This window comes from Manis pentadactyla, chromosome 19 (assembly GCF_030020395.1).
Source record: "Manis pentadactyla isolate mManPen7 chromosome 19, mManPen7.hap1, whole genome shotgun sequence".
Classification (NCBI taxonomy): domain Eukaryota; kingdom Metazoa; phylum Chordata; class Mammalia; order Pholidota; family Manidae; genus Manis; species Manis pentadactyla.
This window is the reverse complement of record NC_080037.1, coordinates 11,683,527-11,703,474: the sequence shown is the minus strand read 5'-3', so window position 1 is coordinate 11,703,474 and position 19,948 is coordinate 11,683,527. Positions and strand designations below refer to the sequence as shown.

The 19,948-nt window shown below is 34.9% G+C and overlaps 1 protein-coding gene across 1 annotated transcript in view; it reads right to left on the bottom strand.

The window, feature by feature from the left end:
- The window catches only part of NUP210L (nucleoporin 210 like), a 78,218-nt gene that overhangs the window by 31,420 nt on the left and 26,850 nt on the right, over positions 1–19,948 (bottom strand). Inside the window, exons 11-16 of the mRNA XM_036922278.2 lie at positions 15,193–15,330; positions 14,560–14,715; positions 11,566–11,764; positions 10,000–10,145; positions 7,478–7,699; positions 6,238–6,411 (exon numbers count right to left, since the gene is read on the bottom strand). Coding sequence (XP_036778173.2) covers positions 6,238–6,411; positions 7,478–7,699; positions 10,000–10,145; positions 11,566–11,764; positions 14,560–14,715; positions 15,193–15,330 — 1,035 coding nt within the window. The remainder of the gene's footprint in view (positions 1–6,237; positions 6,412–7,477; positions 7,700–9,999; positions 10,146–11,565; positions 11,765–14,559; positions 14,716–15,192; positions 15,331–19,948) is intronic.

The window sequence follows — 19,948 nt, the reverse complement described above, 5'->3', positions numbered from 1 at the left end:
CAAAACCTAGTGAGTGGAAGAATCTGATTTTAGGTTGCTATGTTATGTTATTTAAAATGTCAAGTTTTCAACAAAAAATTATTTGAAATGCAAAGAAATAAGAAAATATAGCCCATATACAGAAAAAAAAAGTCAACAAAAACAGCCCCTGAGGATGTCTAGACATTGGACTTAGCAGATAAAGACTTTTAATCAACTATTTTGTTCAAAGAACTAAAGAATTCTATGTAGGTTTAAATAACCAAAGGAAAGTTTTAAATAAATAAATAAATAAAGGAAAGTATAAACATGATGTTCTATCATATAGAGAGTACCAATAAAGAGAAGTTACAAAAAGGAGCCAAAAAATTCTGAAGTTGACAAGTACAATAATTGAAATGAAAAAAATCACTAGAGGACAACAGCAGATTTGAACAGGAAGAGGAAAGAATAAGAAAACTTGAGGGAAGATCAATTGAGGTTATTTAGACTAATAACAGAAAGAAAAAAGAATAAAGAAAAATAAATAGTCAGACACCCTAGGACTCCATCAAGTGTGTCAATATATGCAAAATGGGAGTCCTAGGAGGAGAGAAGAGAGAGAAAAAGAGGAATAAAGAATATTTGAAAAAATAATGGCTGAAACCTTCCCAAATTTGATGAAAAACATTAAACAGCCAAGAAACTCAAAGAACTCCAGTAGGTAAAATTCAAAGAAATTTGCATCTAGAGACACCTTAAGCAAACTGTCCAAAGTCAGAGATTAAGACAGAATCATAAAGCAGAGAGAAGGGACTCATCATTACAAGGGATCCTCCATGGGATTGATAGCTAATTTCTTATCAGGAACGATGGAAGCCAATGATGAAAGAAAATGACTAACAACCAAGAATTCTATACTAATAATCCTTCAAAAATGAAGGAGACATTAAGATATTCCTGGATCTAACAAAAGCAGAATTTGTTGCTAGTAGACCCATGGTCATGAATCAGAATATACAATATTGTTAAGATGGAAAATGTGTGACGATGGCCAAACTGACCTGCAGATTCAATGCAATCCCTATCAAAATCCCTGCTAGTTTCTTTGCAGAAATTGATAAGATGATCCAAAAATTCATATGGAAATGAAAGGACTCCAAATAGCCAAAACAGTCTTGAAAAAGAAGAGTTGGAAGACACACACTTCCCAATTTCAAAACTTACTACAAAGCTAAATCAAAATAGTGTGGTACTAACATGAGGACAGATGTTTAGATTAATGGAATAAATGTGAGAGTCTAGAAATAAATCTTCACATTTATGGTAAATAGATTTTCAATAAAAGTGCAAAGACAATTCAAAGGAGAAGGAATAATCTTTTTAACAAATGGTGCTGAATCAGCTGGATATCCACATGCCAAAGAATGAAGTTGAACTCCAACCTCACACTGTAAACAAAAATTAACTCAAAATGGATTAGAGGCCTAAATGTAAACACTAGAAATGTAAAACTTTTAGAAGAAGTCAAAGGTATAAATATTAGTGCTCTTGGATTAGGCAATGGTTTCTAAGATATGACATCAAAAGTCCAACCACCAACAAAAATTTTATAAATTAGACATCATTAAATAAAAACTTCTGTGTTTCAAAAGATGCCATTAAGAAAGTGAAAGACAACCTGTAAGATAGGAGAAAATTTTTGCAAATCATATATCCAAAAAGAGACTTGTATTTCATATATATGAGGAACTTGTACAACATAATAAAAAGACCAATAATTCAAAAATTTGACAGAAGACCTGAATAGACATTTCTCCAAAGAAAATATTCAAATAGCCAATAAACATATGAAAAGGTACACAACATCATTAGCCATTGGGAAATGGAAATCAAAACCATCATGAGATTCCAGTTCTCACCTACTAGGAAGGCTATAATCAAAATGACAAACAATAACAAGTGTTAGCAAGGATATGGAGAAACTGGAATTCATACATTGCTAATGGAAATGTAAAATGGTGTAGCTGCTTTGGAAAATAGCTGGCAGGTCTTCAAAAGGCTAAACATAGAGTTACTATATGCCAAGCAGTTCTACTCCTAGATATAATAACCTCAAGAGAATTGAAAAACATAAGTTCATACAAATTTGTACATTAATGTTCATGGCAGCATTATTCAAAATAGCCAAAAAGTGGGAAATATCCATATATCCATCAACTGATAAATGAATAAACAAAATATAGCATACCTATACAATGGAATATTATTCAGCCACTGAAAAATAATGCAGTGTTGACTCATGCTACAACATAGATGAATCTTGAAAACATGCTAAATGAAAGAAGCTAGGTGCAAAGGCCACATATTGTATGATTCCATTTATATGAAATGTCCAGAATAGGCAAATCCATAGAAAGTGCACTTGTGGTTTCCAAATTGGGGTAGGGGAATGGGGAGTGAATGCTACTGGATGTGGTGCTTTTTGGGGGGAAATGAAAATGTTCTGGAGTTAGAGGTGGTAGTTGCACAACTTTGACTTGTACATTTTTAAAAGGGTAATTTTATGGTATGTAAATTACACTCAGTTACAAAAAAAGAAATAAAATGCTGAAGTATGGAGAATCATGTCTGTAATTTAAGTGATTCCAGGAAAAAAGTTGTACTTTACTTACAAATTTTCTATAAATTTAAATTATTTCCATGAAAAAAAAATGACACTGAATGGCAATGTCATTACAGCAATAACTTTTATTCTGCTCCAAAATCATATGGAAATTCATATGGAAAGGACTTCAAATAATCAAAACAATCTTGTAAAAGAAGAGTTGGAAGACACATACCTACCAATTTCAAAACTTTCTACAGAATTATAGTAATCAAGATATTTAAAAAGAATTTTTAATTCAAGGAAATGAATTATAAAGTGATTGAAATAAACTCATTATTACACAGAGATCTTGAACCATTTAGTTAGTGAACTGTTAGAATTCTCAGATAAACAGACCAAAAGCTTTTTAAAAAAAATGTGACTCTGTAAGAACATGTTTGTTATGCTTCAGAAGATTGGAGACTGTTGAGATACAGGCTTGGGGTTGATTAATGACTGTGCATTGAGTTCCCTATACAGAATTTTATTGTTGTTAACAACCATTTGATCAATAAATAAGAGAGATGCCCTCTCAAAAAAAAAATACTGGAGGAATGTAGAGAAAAATGAGTTTAGCAGTTTAGTAGGAAACCTTCTTTGTAGTTTTGGCTCTAAAACAAATTTGTTCTTTTACTCTGTTAAAATCCATTAAATACTTTAAGTCTCAGTTTCTTAACTTAAAAAATAAAGTGTTCAAGCAAAAAAAAAAAATGTGACTCACCTTAAAAAAAATGAGTTCCTCAAATAGTTTTAAACCTCATATGGAGCCACAAAAGACCCCGAATAGCCAAAGCAATCCTGAGAAGGAAGAATAAAGTGGAGGTGGGGATCTCACTCCCCAACTTCAAGCTCTACTACAAAGCCACAGTGATCAAGACAATTTGGTACTGGCAAAAGAACAGAGCCACAGACCAGTGGAACAGAATAGAGACTCCAGACATTAACCTAAACATTTATGGTCAATTAATATACGCTAAAGGAGCCATGGACATACAATGGGGAAATGACAGTCTCTTCAACACATGGTGCTGGCAAAACTGAACAGCTACGTGTAAGAGAATGAAACTGGATCACTGTCTAACCCCATACACAAAAGTAAATTCAAAATGGATCAAAGACCTGAATGTAAGTCATGAAACCATAAAACTCTTAGAAAAAAACATAGGCAAAAATCTCTTGGACATAAACATGAGTGACTTCTTCATGAACATATCTCCCTGGGCAAGGGAAACAAAAGCAAAAATGAACAAGTGGGACTATATCAAGCTGAAAAGCTTCTGTACAGCAAAGGACACCACCAAGAGAACAAAAAGGCATCCTAAAGTATGGGAGAATATATTCATAAATGACAGATCCAATAAAGGGTCGACATCCTAAATATATAAAGAGCTCACACACCTCAACAAACAAAAAGCAAATAATCCAATTAAAAAATGGGCAGAGGAGCTGAACAGACAGTTCTCCAAAGAAGAAATTCAGATGGCCAACAGACACAAAAGATGCTCCATATCGCTAGTCATCAGAGAAATGCAAATTAACACCACAATGAGATATCACCTCACACCAGTAAGGATTGCCACCATCCAAAAGACAAACAACAACAAATGTTGGTGAGGTTGTGGAGAAAGGGGAACCCTCCTACACTGCTGGTGGGAATGTAAACTAGTTCGACCATTGTGGAAAGCAGTATGGAGGTTCCTCAAAAAGCTCAAAATAGACATACCATTTGACCCAGTAATTCCACTTCTAGGAATTTACCCTAAAAATGCAGCAGCCCAATTTGAAAAAGACAGATGCACCCCTATGTTTATCACAGCACTATTTACAATAGCCAAGAAATGGAAGCAACCTAAGTGTCCATCAGTAGATGAATGGATAAAGATGTGGTACATATACACAATGGAATATCATTCAGCCATAAGAAGAAAACAAATCCTACAATTTGCAACAACATGGATGAAGCTAGAGGGTATTATGCTCAGTGAAATAAGCCAGGTGGAGAAAGACAAGTACCAAATGATTTCACTCATATGTGGAGTATAAGAACAAAGAAAAAACTGAAGGAGCAAAACAGCAGCAGACTCACAGAACCCAAGAATGGACTAACAGTTACCAAAGGGAAAGGGACTGGGGAGGATGGGTGAGAAGGGAGGGATAAGGGGAGGGAAAAAAGAAAGGGGGCATTATGATTAGCATGTATAATGTGGGGGGGGGCATGGGGAGGGCTGTGCAACACAGAGAAGACAAGTAGTGATTCTATAGCATCTTACTATGCTGATGGACAGTGACTGTAATGGGGTTTGTTGGGGGGACTTGGTGAAGGGAGGAGTCTAGTAAACATAATGTTCCTCATGTAATTGTAGATTAATGATACCAAAAAAAAAAAAAAATGACTTCCTAACCTGTAACACCTCATATTTTTGTTCTCTTATAACAAAAATTCAATGTAGCAACCAAAGTGTCCATGAATACATGAATGAATAAAGAAGATATACTACATAAACACAATGGAGTATTATTATTCAGCCATAAAAAAGAAAGAAATCCTGCCATCTGTGACAACATGGATATGTATAGAGGGCATTATGCTAAGTAAAATAAGCCAGGCAGAGAAGGAAAAATACCATATGATTTCACTTATATGTGGAATCTAAAAACAAAACAAAACAAAATGAACAAAATAGCAGTAGACTCAAGAGACACTGAGAAGTGACTGGTGGTTACCATGGAGTAGGGAATCGGGGAATGAGGGGGATAAAGAGGCACAAAAACCTCAATCATAATATAAGTGGTCACAGGGATGGAAGTGCAGCATGAAGAATATTGTCAAAGTTCTGTAACATCTTGCTATGTTGACAGATAGGAACCGCACTAGTTGGGATGAGGATTTAATAATGTGTGTAATTGTTGAATCACTGTGTTCTATACTTGAAACCAATATACTATCGTATATCAACTATACTTCAATTTAAAAAATGCAGTATAGCATAAAAATCAGTAACACGCTTTGGAATGTACTACTTTCTTACTTTATGACTTTGGGAGATCATATACTTCTAAGGAACCTGTTTTGTTGTCTGTAAAATGGTAGTAATTCATTATTCTGTTCTGCACAGGCTAAAATATGACTTCTATTCTCCCATGCTTAGAATTATAGTCACCCTAATTTATAATACAGTCTGAAATTCTAGTTTCTAGGTTAGAAAACATTTATTTTTCATTCCCTGTTGTCTACCTACTAGCTACATTGTTCCTTGTCATTATTGCTCATGGTGGTTTGGAGCAGAGGTGAATTCTATTACTATACTTAACTTTCAATAAAAAATTTGGTATGGAAGGATATTAGCAAAATGATTTGGATGTTATTTAGAGAGATCTCAATTGTCTATTGCCATAATTACAAGCTGACTATGTACCTAACTACAGTAAGCAAAGTAATTAACTCACTGTCACTAAGCGCAGCCAATTCTAACCTAGTTTAATCACCTCTTCTCAGATACTTATCAGAGAATGAATAACAAATATAAAAGTTTCTTTAACTTTATTAAAACAAAGGCTGTATTTCAGACCACTTATCGCTAAAGCATGGAAGACATAAGTGCTAAGTTAGTGGGAAACACAATACTTACCAGTTGTTTGTTGTGCTGTGTCAGAGGACATGGCTGGGCACCAGATGGCACCTTGTATACTGGGGTTACTGATAGGCTGGCAGGGTGGGCACATATGAAGTGTACCTGCACAATCTCTACAGCTGGACTAGGGTTCAGGACACCTGGGTGATTTCCAATTCGGAATGTCAGAACCTTTAAGGAAACACCGAGAAAGAAATAATTGTGGGTAGACACTTGATGTCAACTCTGCCAATCTAACTGCATTAGAATTATTCAAATTCTATTATAGAGACTCTTTGGACATTGTAATCAGGCAAATCCCTTAAAGACATTATAGTTCTTAATTACTTATGCTAAGGGAAACAAGGGTTATCATAGAAATTTGGAAACAAAGGGAACATTAAAAAAATCTAAGTCTGATCAATTCGTTCAGTCTTGAATTCCACCAAAACTTTTGCTACCAATTGGTAAAAAGTGGAAAAGTTAATCTGTGTTTCAACTCTCTGGTGGAAATACTAATGAGTAACAGAATGTGGAAACAAAAAGAACTCAGAAAGTTTAAAAAGGGAATAATTAGGCCTGAAATTACTAATAGCTAAGCCATATATACAATAAAGTCCCCTAGAGATATTAAAAAGAAGCTCAACTGATTATAGTAAAGTTCTTACTAAGTTAAAATCTTGATTCTTGTAGCCTGGTTAGTCAGGCTGTATTTCATAGTCATACACTGCATTCTCAACCCTAGTCAAACTGTAAACCTTTGGTTTTGATAGAAGCAGGGTATGGCTGTGGGTGGATCCATCACAACCTCTAGAAATAATGAAAATTAATTTACTGATAAAAGGCATCATACTTTTTATTCTTATCAGCATAGATCTAACTGGTTCTTCAAAATTGCTAGCTATAAATGATACTTTATATTTTCCTTCCTTGAATTCTCTGGAAGTGAGAAATATATCCTCTAGTCTAGACAAGGAAATGAATTACAGTGATAAAGTGATTGAAATAAACTCATTACTACAAAAAGATCTTGAATCATCTAGTTAGTAAATTGTTAGAGTGCTCAGATGAGCAGACCAAAACTTTCGGGTACATTTAAAGGAAGGTAAGGCTAAAAAAATCCTTTAATTAATAATTAGAATCTTCCTATGCAGTGCATAAGCTAAATCCATTAGAATCGGAAAAGGAATGGCTAGAAGTACAAAACATTTCGAGTACTATTGCTAGAAGAAACAGTAGGAAAAGATCATTTTCTTACTTGTTCCCCTAAATCCAGGCACAGGACCCGGTAGATGTACTGGTTCTGTTTTCTCTTAGCTGGCAGCCAGGCTTGTGTTATTCCAATTTTCTCTTTGTTCTCCACGCTCAACTCCAAAAAGAATCGGGAGGGCTCCAAGATCCATGGACGAGGGCCCCCTTCAAATACCATTTCTTTCACAGACTGCCATGTCACCAATGCCACCTCCACAGGGTTTAGTGCCTGATGGCATTTAAAGAAATTAATCCCTAATTGCTTAAGGAATTCAACAGTTCTCTAAAATGAAAAACTGGTAATCAGACTCTGCTGAAATGATATTAGATTTAATCCCCAAATTAAGAGACATGTACATGATGCCTCTCACTTGGAAAGCTTTTCACTGTCTGTACTAATTTAGATCCTACCTATCATTCAAGCCTAACTCATGTGTCACCTTACCCATTAATTTAGGTTTAATCATTCCAGACCACAACCATTTCTACTCTAAACTCTTATAGTATTCATCTCTACATTTCTTTGTATGTTTGTCCATCTCTAAGGCTATTTAAATGAGCCAAATGCTTGATATATATTGTCTAATAATTCTTGTTATACTCTTTAGTTATGTGAACTTCTTAAAAGAAGAGTGTGTCATATACTGTACCCAAATTAAAAAAAGATTCTCTTCCTCAGTGGGATTTAGTTCAGCATTGTACACATAAAAGGTATTAAATAACTGCATAAACATTTTAAATGGATATTTTATTAAAGTATCAAAGAACTTCTGCCCTAAAAATATAAAAATATTACATCTATACACTTCATCCTATTTCTTAAAGAACTCCCACCTAAGAGTCAAGATGGGAATTATTCACTCCAGTATACAGAGGAGTTGTAACCAACTTATAGATGAGGAAACTGCTTTTATGGGAATGGAGTATTCTCAAAGTGTAGGTGATTTCTGTATGGCACACGGTGTCTACAACAGTGACAAAGTCACAAAATGAAGTACAGAGTTGAAGCAATCATTCTAAAAATGTAAGAAATCTTGCTTTAGTATTTCTTTCCTGAACTAGTCAATCATATTTAATATTGAATACTGTTAAAATTAAACATTCCCACGTCCAATGCAAGTCTATTCTCTTAAATAGAGTGCATATAATTCAATTCGACAAGTATGTCCTGAGGGCCTAGTGGGGATATAGTAACAGAAAGCCAAATAAGGTACCGCCCCACAGTAGAGCTCAGTCTTGGAAAGACAGATTTGAAGTAGGTAAAGAATATAAGGAGTGTCACAAAGAGGCACAGCACAGAGAGCCAAACAAACTTGTAATAGAAGAAGTGAAACTAGCCGGGGGCTTCACAGATGGCCTCCCTGAGAAAGCAAAACAGAAAATGTTCTTTTTTCTTAGATGCCTAGTCCAAAGCTGATCAGCCCTGAATTAGACTGATACATGAAAATACAAACTGGGAAGTAAGTCTTTTTTTTTTTTTTCAGCAGGTAAAAGGAAAGATGTATGGCCACAGCACTAGGTAGAAAAAGGAAATCTTACTTTCTTTCCTGTAAGGATGGTTTTCATTCAGGGGAGATCTGATTTGTAGACCCTCAATAAATATGAAATAAGGCTAAAGATAATAATACAAGGAAGAAAATACCTAATGAAATGACAATAAGCCATAGCCAAGCATTTCACTTAACTAGGTAAGTAGGATGATACAGCCACTAAGAGAATGAATGAAATATGCTTGAAACATATGTATAATACTTATGCCTGCACAATGTGTAATGAGGCCAAATTAAAATGCAAATTTTAGTGAGCAAGTTACCTTTTACAAATTAACAACTTACCTTACTGCTTCCATTACTGTTAACTTTTTCCTATGGCTGCCTCCTGATCCCAAGAGGCACCGAGTCAAGATTTATAAGTACCTATCAGCAAAGACTCGTAGATATCAATTTTAGCTCCTGAAGGAATCAAATATGTAAAAATCATACCAGTTCTATCTACTTTTATTTTGAACTGCCATCTGTCATGTTTCAGTTATAACAGGCCAATCTTTAGGACCCAAAATAATGACTGTTGTGCTGAAAATCCATAAATATAAAAATAAAACATGACTGACTTCCCTCTCTAGGAATAGAAAGTTTCCTTTAACAGATTTTCAAACAAGGGTATACTAATATTCTATATTTTATTCAGGTTAATGTTTACAGAGGTATATGCGTATGTAAAAATTCAATAGTACACCTTAGGATTAGTGTACTTCATGTACTTCACATATACCTCAGTAAAAAAGAAGAAAGAAAGAGAAATATCTAAAACTTGCTGATTTAACAAAGATATTCCTGTGGCAGAAACATGAGGGAGTAAACACCAGATACTCAGGTTTGATGAGAGAGCTAGATCTAAGAATGGGAGAGTAAGTAAAGACAATATAAATATCACTGATCTAAACAGAGATCACAGATAAGCAGAACCCCTGAGTGGACACAGTGGGCTCTGTGAACAGAAATGCCAGTTCCTTACCATGAAGTATCTCACCTTTAGGGGTTCATAGGCAGCAAATGTGGCACTGCTCTCCAAATACTCTTCATACTCAGTCACACTCACTGTTACTGCAGCATGACCCAGAGATTTGGCTGCTATGTGTATACTGGAACAATGTGCTGGTCCAGGTCTTTGCATACCTGTAAATATTCAAATAAAAGAACGTGACTTCAGTAGGTGAACAGGCAGGCAGTTCTCAAGGAAACCAGTCTCCTAAATACAAAATTTTAACATATTAAACACCATCTTAATCTCAACTACTAGGCCCCAATTATTATATCAAGTTGACATAAAAACCTGTTTCTTGTAGTAACAGATATATATCACATAAGACACAATTCTATATATAGTAAGGATACAAACATGAGCAAAGATCCTGACCTCAAGGCATATATAGTTTAGAAGGGAAGAGTAAATATTTACATAAATTAGAATAGTAGTAGAAAATGATAAGCATTATAGAAGTCTAGAAAACAGAAAGATTACTTCTAGCTAGAGCTGAAGGAAGGTTTAGATATGTAGAAGAAAAATGAATGAACAAAGATAGAAATATAAACATGATACAACTAAGTATATGAAGGAGATATATGGGAAATTTTAACTAAAGCAGTTGTTTTAACTAGACTAATAAATGAAGCCAAAGTATGAAGTTATGAAAAGAATGGGTTATATTGTAGAGGGCCTTGAATACTAAACTAGAAGGGTTTCGACTCTATTCCACTGGCAATGAAAAGCTTCTCAAAATTTTTGAGAAGGAAAGTAATAAAGAAGTTGAGCTTCAGGAAGATCCATCTGGCAGCCCTGATTATTAAAGGCAAGAACAGTTAAGAGGATATTGTTATATTCTAGGTGAGAGATAATGAAGGCCTAAAAATTAGGAGAGATATCCTGAGAACAGAGAAGAAAGAGATATTATATGGTATAATTAGCAGGGGCAAGGGAGAAATCCAAGCTAATGGCCTTACTGATGTATTGTGAGAATTAGCTGAGTTAATAAAGCAAAAGTATTCAGAATAGAGCCTAGCAAGTAATGAATGTTAAGTAAATGTTAAGTGCTACTGCTGTCATTATTAAAGATGAAAAAACAGGGGATCAGGGTCAAATAAGAAGTTCAATAACAGGACACAATGTTGATCTTTATGAGTAATTTATTCATATTCTTTTCTATTAGAAAAAGGTCTTTTTTTTAAATAAACTTAATGTATACATACATTAAATAGCACTACATTCCACTTAGAGGTATGATGTATATATGTGTGTGTCTATGTATATATATATATATCTTATATATAAAGGAGGAGGAAGAGAGCTTGAGGCTAGAAATAGGATCTTAACAGGAGCTGAAGGAGTGGCTATAATGGACGCTGCACGTGATTCAATTTGTGCCTTTGTTTCTACATTACATTAAAACACCTACTACAAGGCAGTCGGCAGAATAAATATAGGTATTGTAAAGAAAGGTAATATGTGAATTGAGACTATAATTTGTAGCTTCTGGGATGATAATTGGTCCTTTCATTCAAAGGCCAAAAAAGGAGAAAATAGAAAGCTTCCTCTTACCTTCTTTGCAAAGAGTGAAGACTCCTTGCTTATCCGTGTTCAGAGCCAAGGATAAATGAGAGCAGTCTGTAAACATGATGGCCTCTTTGGTCTCCTTACTTATGTGATACATTGCAATGGGGATTTCTATAACTTGGCCAATCTCCACATCAGCATGAAATGGTAACAGTTCCATTTTGTTCAGTTGCAGGACATAGATCTAAAGGGAAAAAAATTCATCTTTCAAGAAAGTTATGTTAGGCAACTCCTATGAGAAAAGACAGCATTACTTAAATATTTAAATACACAAAAATGTACATGTTTAGTATACAAATACATATACTATAGAACACGTGTGTGGGGTGGTAGGTGCTGAATATGTCACTCGTTTTATTCCTTAATCAAGTGATCTTTCTAAAGCATCGAACAGCATATAGCCAGGATCTGGAAAATTATGGCCAGTGCACAATTTTCTTAGCTTTCATAAGCTAAGAATGGTTTTTACATTTTTCAAGGGTTGTAAAATAAATGACAAAAAAAAGTAAGAGACAGTGGCTGTATGTGGCTTACAAACACTAACATATTTACCATCCGGCCCTTTATAGAAAAGTTTGCTGACCTCTGAGACGGCACAGTTCCTTTTCTTGATATCTTTATTTTTTTCAGTAATTTTTTATTAAGATATTATTGATATACACTCTTATGAAGGTTTCACATGAAAAAACAATGTGGTTACTACATTTATCCATATTATCAAGTCCCCACCCCATGTCCCATTGCAGTCACTGTCCATCAGTGTAGTAAGATGCCACAGATTCACTATTTGCCTTCTCTGCTACACTGTTTTCCCCGTGACCCCTCACACCATGTGTACTAAACATAATACCCCTCAATCCCCTTCTCCCTCCCTCCCCACCCACCCTCCCACACCCCTCCCCTTTGGTAACCGCTAGTCCCTTCTTGGAGTCTGTGAATTTGCTTGGTATCTTTTTTAAACTATCTTTTATTTTGTCTTTGCTATAACCTGAATTTTTGTGGTTCCCCCCTCCCAATTCATATGTTCACATCCTAATCCCCAAGGTGATGGTATTAGGAGGTGATTAGGTCATGAGGGTATAGCCCTTACAAATCTGCTGGTGCCTTGATTTTGGACTTACCAGCCTCTAAAATTATGAGAAATAAATGTCTGTTGTTTCTAAGCCATCCAGTCTATGGTTATTTTGCTATAGCGGCCCAGGTGGACTATAACAGTCTTATTTGTCACGTTCTATGTTTCTTTTCCTAGTCCCTCTTTCTCTGCCTATGCTGCTTAAAGTGACACATACAACACAGGGTCCACCTTCTCTTCTGCTCTAGGAGCTCTTCCTGGGAAATCTTATCCAGTTCCAAAGCTTCAGTGGCAATCCATACACTGAGAAATCCAGATTTCCGTTTCTAGCCCTAACCTTTCAGCTGTACTTTAGATCCCTACTTTCAATAACCAAATTCACGGGATGTTGCACAGGTGAATCAGTGAAATTCAAACCAGAACTAATCATCTTCCTCTTTTTCTTTCCCCTTTTCTTGTTTTTTCCATCCACCCAGCTGCCAAAGCTAGAAACCTCTGTGTCTTTAAATCTTTTCACTTTTACCACACCCCACTGGGCATCAGATTTGACTATGTCTACCTCTAAAAAAACCCTCATTTGGTCCCCTTCTCCCTATTCTCAGTGCCATTTCACTAGTTCAGACTTTGGACACTTTGCCTTACTTTCTCCTTTCAGTCCATTCTATTCTCCTAGTACCCAGCACCAGCGACTGTCTTTCATTCCTTTTTTTAAAAAAAATATTACAGTTGTTACTGTCTGACTATAAAAATAATCAGATATCTTTCTAAACACGGGCTTTAATATTACTGACCTTTTGAAAAACCTGTGCTGGCTCCGAACAGGGAGCCGGAGGGAGTTAGGAAACATTTTCTGTAAAGGGCCAGACAGCAAATATTTTAGGCTTTGGAGGCCACACAATCTCTGTGGCAACTACCCAACTCTGAAGTTGTGGCTGGAAAGCAGCTACAGACAATACAGTGAATGAGAGTGGCTGTACTCTGATAAAACTTTATTTACCAAATAGAAACCAGTTTGAACTTGACCCCTAGGCCTTAGTTTGGCGCCATCCTTCAAAGTCTTGTTCAAGTTCCCACCTCCTCATGACAGTCTCTGTCTTGTCATATCCACAAGGATTTTTCTTTTACAAATTAATAGTACTCTTATTGTGCAATTCAAATAGCTCTCAATCATGTACTGCTTTAAAATACCTCACATATCATTTCCTTAAAGTGTTTATTTAACTTTTCAGGTGAATAGATCCTTCTGGTTAGACTTTAGATTCTTAAAAGTAGGGATGATATGTTTATTTGAAGGTCCTATGATACTTCACATGGTGTTAAATACCATACTAATAGGGGTACTTAATAAATGTTCACTGAATGATAATAAAATGCTAAGTTCTGCAGGGAATAACATACATTAACATATATTAAAAATGGGAGAATAATAGGAAAATGGTTATATAATATAGTAAAAAAGAGTTCTTAATCTTTTAGAAATGAGACTGACAAGCAAAAATATGAGAACAGTAATAAAGTTACTATTAAGGACATATATATGATAAGAATAACAAAATGTGATACCAAAAGTGGGTAACATCAAACAGGTAAGTATTGAATATATTCCAAGCATTGTGGTAAACGTTATCTCGTTTAATTCTGACAATAACCCTTGAGGAAGATACTATCATTTCTCCCATTTTAGAGATAAGGAAACAAACATGGACATTAAGTAACTGGCTTTTAAGTGAAGTAGGATTGAACCCAGGTCCAGAAATATTTAAGGAATACATTCTTCCAGACTGAATTTGAGCACCATTTTTAAATGGCCAGTGTGGACAAGACAAAATTTTTTAAGTGTGTTACTGTACTTAAATTTACACAGCAGTGTCTCTGGGGTGATAAGAAGGCTCCGGAGAGTTGTTTACCTTAATTTCTCCATATCGAAAAGGATTCCATATGTCTCGGGCCAAAATACTACTGTTACCTCTAACTTGACCTGCAGCCACCACTCCTTTAGTGGTTACCATGGCCACTGTTTCATTTGAAGAGGTCCAAGTAAAGTTGCCACTGCCACCCTCTACCTGTGAAAAAACACAACCTTACATTAATTACTATAGGAGGAAAAATGGAATTTAAGCAAGATGCAAAATCTGGTGAAATAAAGTTTAGGAAATAATGAAACTATATAATAAATTATTTTTGGACACTTAAACTGTGATTCCATAGTAAAATAGCTAACTGGGCAAGGGAAGTACTAAAGGGAGGTTAGGTAATGACAGTGTCGCAAAATGTCAAAAAAGGGCACAAGGAAGCTAGACAAAATTTTATAAAACTCACAAGGAAAGGATATATGGAAGAGATACAGAAAGTCTTGTTAGGATGACAGTATTTGAGAGCACCAAATCTTGTTAGGATGACAGTATTTGGCTGTCACCAAAAAGGGAGTTATACTTATTAGGGTTAGGGAGAAATAAAATTTAACATTAACCAAATTTCAAAAAATTAAGCTCTCTGAGAAACTGGCTTATCTCTTTGTGAATTCTCACAGGACACCATACCTGTACTTTATAATGATATAACACTCCCATAGGATGATAAGGAAATGCCAGAAACTTGGGTGTAAGTTTGATGGGAAAATAAATCTTTACTTCTTGCTGATGTGTGACTGGAAATTTTATAGGCTGTATAGTTTTATTCTATAAAAGCAGAAAAAAGCAAAACAGATTTTATAAGGGCTGTTGTTATGATCCACATTCATATTCAAAGCAACAGCAAAACAGTGCTAATGAATTATTCAACTAGTTTCTATCTGTAAAAGAAATAAAGAAATAAATGTTCCCATACATTAAAGAAGTACAGCAACTACAGTTCAATAATAATGAAAGAGATTTTGCTAGTCATAAAAAAAGTATCACAATTTGGGAAAGTAGTTAAAATTTCCTGAACAAAAGTTTTATCAACATGGGGAGGGAAATCATAGTTTCAGAAAGAAAAACCTTGGACATTTATCAGTTAAGTATGTAAACTGTAAAGGCAAAGGGATATCAAAAGCTATTCAGAAGAAAAAGAGAACATTTAAAGCTGCTGGGGTAAAGACATTCCCTTCATGCTTGAGAACAGTAGCAGGGGTTGGTGGGGGTAAGACAGGAGGAATCTATGCAGGTAAAATGGAACCTTCCCATTCAAGTATACTGGCATTTTCTCTTTGAACACAAAAATCTATCTACCTATTTATCCATCCATCCATCCATCTATCCATCCATCCATCCATCCATTTTTTAAAGAAGCCCTGAAATACTAAGTCTCATATCTGCAATACTGGCGCTGATTTTCTCCGCACTCTTTTACGGAAGCTGGGTCATAAACTAAAAACAAGTCTTTTAGTTTAAAAGAATGTACCTCTGGGAGGGAAAATCCCAGGGCAAAATACCTTTGAAACGAAAGTCAGTCAAAGGGAGAAATAAAGTTTAAGAAACCTGTTTCTTGCTCAAAAGCAGCCATCCCTCATCTCTCTTGACCCGGCTGCAGCAGCAGAGCAGAACTCCACCACACCTCTCTGGTCCTTCACTGGGCCTTGTAATCACCTATTGATATGGGGATGGACTACTTCTCTCCACCCCTTGGAAACACCTATTGATAGGGAGATGTACTAAAGCCAGGCTAGAGATTCTGGAAATATTGCAATTTTACCCACAAAGAACATCAGTCTATTTTAACCCACTGAGACTGATTTTGGAGTTTTGACCTTCAGAACTAATCATTTTGACCTTGGAAGACAATAAATTTGTGTTGTCTTAAGCCAAAAAAAGAGAGAAAGTGTATGTGTGTGAGAGCGACAGAGACAGAGAAGGCATCATTCTGATGGTATTTAGGTGATCAATGAGGGAAACAAGAACAAATCTACTGGGAGTAGGAAGCATATGTTAGGCCTGGCTAGAACTCTTAAGATTAAGGAATAAGCCTTGCCTTTTATATGCACTTGACTGTAGTATCTACAGGTAATCATTTAAATAACTGTTTGACTATTACAAGCCACGTATTACTGGTGCTTACTTCATCACTGGAAACAGGATCATCAATACCTTTAAATCTAATATCAGAGAACCCAGGGCCAATTTGGAGAATTGGCCCCAATAATCCTCACTGCTGGTGTTCACATCCTTATGAAGTTCTTTCTACCAGTCGAATATGGGAAATGCTTACAGTAGAAAAGAAGATGTAAAACCAATGACCTACTATAAGATTCTCCCACTAGAAGAAACTTTAAGAAGAAAAGCAAATTAAACACAAAATGAGAAGGGAATAATAATAATTCATTTTATGAAGGCAAATAGTATCTGAACATCAAAGCCTGAAAAAAACATTATAAGAATATGAAAAAGAAGGGGGAAAAAGCTACAGGTCTTCAAGAACGTATATGCAAACGTCATTAACACAATTATAGCAAATTAAATCCAGCAACATATAACACAACAACAAATCATGATCAAGTGAGGTTTTCCCCAAAAATGCAAGGTGGGTTTAATATCAGAAAATCAATATAATTCAACATACTTAAAGACTAAAAAAAGAAAACCATATGGTCATCTCAATAGAGGTAGAAGAGCACTGAAAAAATTCAGCACCAGTTCATGATAAAAAGTTTGAACAAACTAGAAATAGAAAGGAACTTCTTCAACCTAAGGATGAACACTTATAAGAAATCTAGAGCTAGTATCATACCCAATGGTGACAGGGTAAATGCTTTTCAAAACCTTTAAGATCAGGAACAAGGCAAACATGTCCACACTTACTACTTCTATTCAACATTGTAGTAGAGGTCCTAGCCAGTGCAATGAAGCAAGAAGAAGAACTAAAAGGCATATTGATCGGAATGAAAAGAGCAAACTGTCTTTATTCACATATAACATAATCGTATATGTAGGAAATCCTAAGGAACCTACAGAAAAATTACTAGAATTAATAAGTGAATTCAGTGGTTTCAAGATTCAAGGTAACATACCAAAAAAAATCAATTAAATTACTCTATACTATCAAAGAACAACTAAAAGTAAAAAATTTAAAACTTCCCTTATAATAGCTTGAAGATATAAAATAGGAACAAATCTAACAAAATATGTTCAAGATCTATACAGTGAAAACTACAAGACATTGCTAAAAGAAAATGCTAAAGTCTTGAATAAGTGGAAGATGTGAGGTGTCTGCAAAAATAGGTACAGTAGGGAGCTCCAAGAACCTGTCCCTCCATAGGAAAAAAAAAAAGTAAAACTGTCAGAATTAACTTTGACAGGACATTGGAAATACACAAAGGTTTATAGCAACCAAGTGAAAGCTGACTCAAGAAGAAGGTGACTTAAACATGGCATTAAAGAAAATTTTTGTTAAACATTAACTGATTATAAGCTAAACAAACAGATTTTTACAGACTACACATGACAAATAAGACTGCCTTTAAAAAATAGTTTAGAAAACTCACTAAACATATAAGCAACTACAACCTATAGCAAAAAATAACCACAAAAAGGGGAAGAAACTGATGTCCAGAGTCACCACATTATAGAATTAAAATGTCAAATTTTCAATAGAAAAATTAGAAGGCATGCAAAGAAACAATAAAATATAGCCCATTCACAAAAAAAAGGAAGCAAGGAAGGAAGGAAAAATTTAACAGAAACTGTGAGGAACCATAGACACTGAACTTATCAGACAAAGACTTTTTACCAAAGACCTAAAGGAAACAATGGACATCACTCCAGAAGAATGATCTTTCATCAGATAGAAAATATCACAGGAGAGATAGAAATATAAAAAAGAATCAAAAGGAAATTCTGAAGCTACAAAGTACAATAACTGCCATGCAAAATTTGCCAGAAGACCTCAACAGCAGAGTTGAGAGGGCAGAAGAATCAGCAAACTTGAAGACAGGTCAACTGAAATTATCCAGAAGGAGTAGTAGAAGGAAAGAAGAATGAAGAAAAATTATCAAGCCTTAGGGACTAATGGGACACCATCAAGTAAATAAATACATAAAAATAGGAGTCCCAGAAGTAGGGAGAGAAAGGTGCAGAAATTGTACAGAATTACTACTATATACACAAAACACACTCATTTAAGTATACATAAAAAGACTAAGGTCTGAAATCTAATTGTATTGTAAAAATATTAATTTTCTAGTTTTCATATTGTACTACAGTTATAAAAGATGTCACTATTGAGAGAACTTGGTAAAGAGTTCCAGGGACCCTGTTATGTACTAAATATACGTAAATTTTTAAGAGTTTTATTGGCAAACAATTCACATACTATACAATTCGCCAATTTAAAGTGTACAATTAAATGACTTTTACTATAGTCACTGTTATACATCTATCACCACAATCAATTTTAAACATTTTCATTACACCAAAAATAAATTCCACACCTCTTAATTGTTACTGTCCAAGTTCCCTACTCCTTCCCCCAGCTCCAGGTGACCACCAATCTACTTCCTGTCTATATAGATTTGACTATTCTTGATATTTTACATAAATGGAATCATACAACATGCAGCCTTTGTGTCTCGCTCTTTCACTTATCATAATGGTTTAAAAAGTTATCCATGTTGTAATATATATCAGTACTTTGTTTTTTGTAATTGTCAAATATTATCTTGTATGGATATGCCATTTATTCATTCATAAGATGATGGATATTTGGGTTGTTTCTGCCTTCTATTTTAAATAATGCTGCTATGAACATTCATGTACAAGTTTTTGGGTCAAAATGTTTTCAAGTCTCTTGCATAAATACATAGGAGTGTAATTGTTGGGTGATATAATTCTACACGTAGCCTTTTGATGAATTGCCAGGCATCTTCCAAAATGCTGCACCATTTTACATTCCAACCTATACTGTGTGAGTGTTCCAATTTCTCTACATGCTCACCAACACTTGTCATTGTCTGTCTTTTAATTTTAGCCAGTGGTTGTGAAGTGGTATCTCACTGTGGTTTTGATTTGAATTTTCCTAATGACTATGTTGAACATCTTTTTGTGTGTTTATTGGCCATTGGTACATCTTTTTGGTTCCATGTACTATTTTTGCAACTTCCTGTAATTCTACAATTATTTCAAAGTAGTTTTTAAAAGTTATTAATGGTAACTCTTCCTGCAAAATGGTTAAGTGTCCCAATATATTCAATAAAGACTTCTTCCAAATTTTAGATCATGTATACCCCACGTATTCTCCCCAAACACAGAAAATATTTATTATCTGACTCTCATGACTTAGGTACCAAAGAAACTAGGAAACTCAGACATGTCTCTATCCCACTGA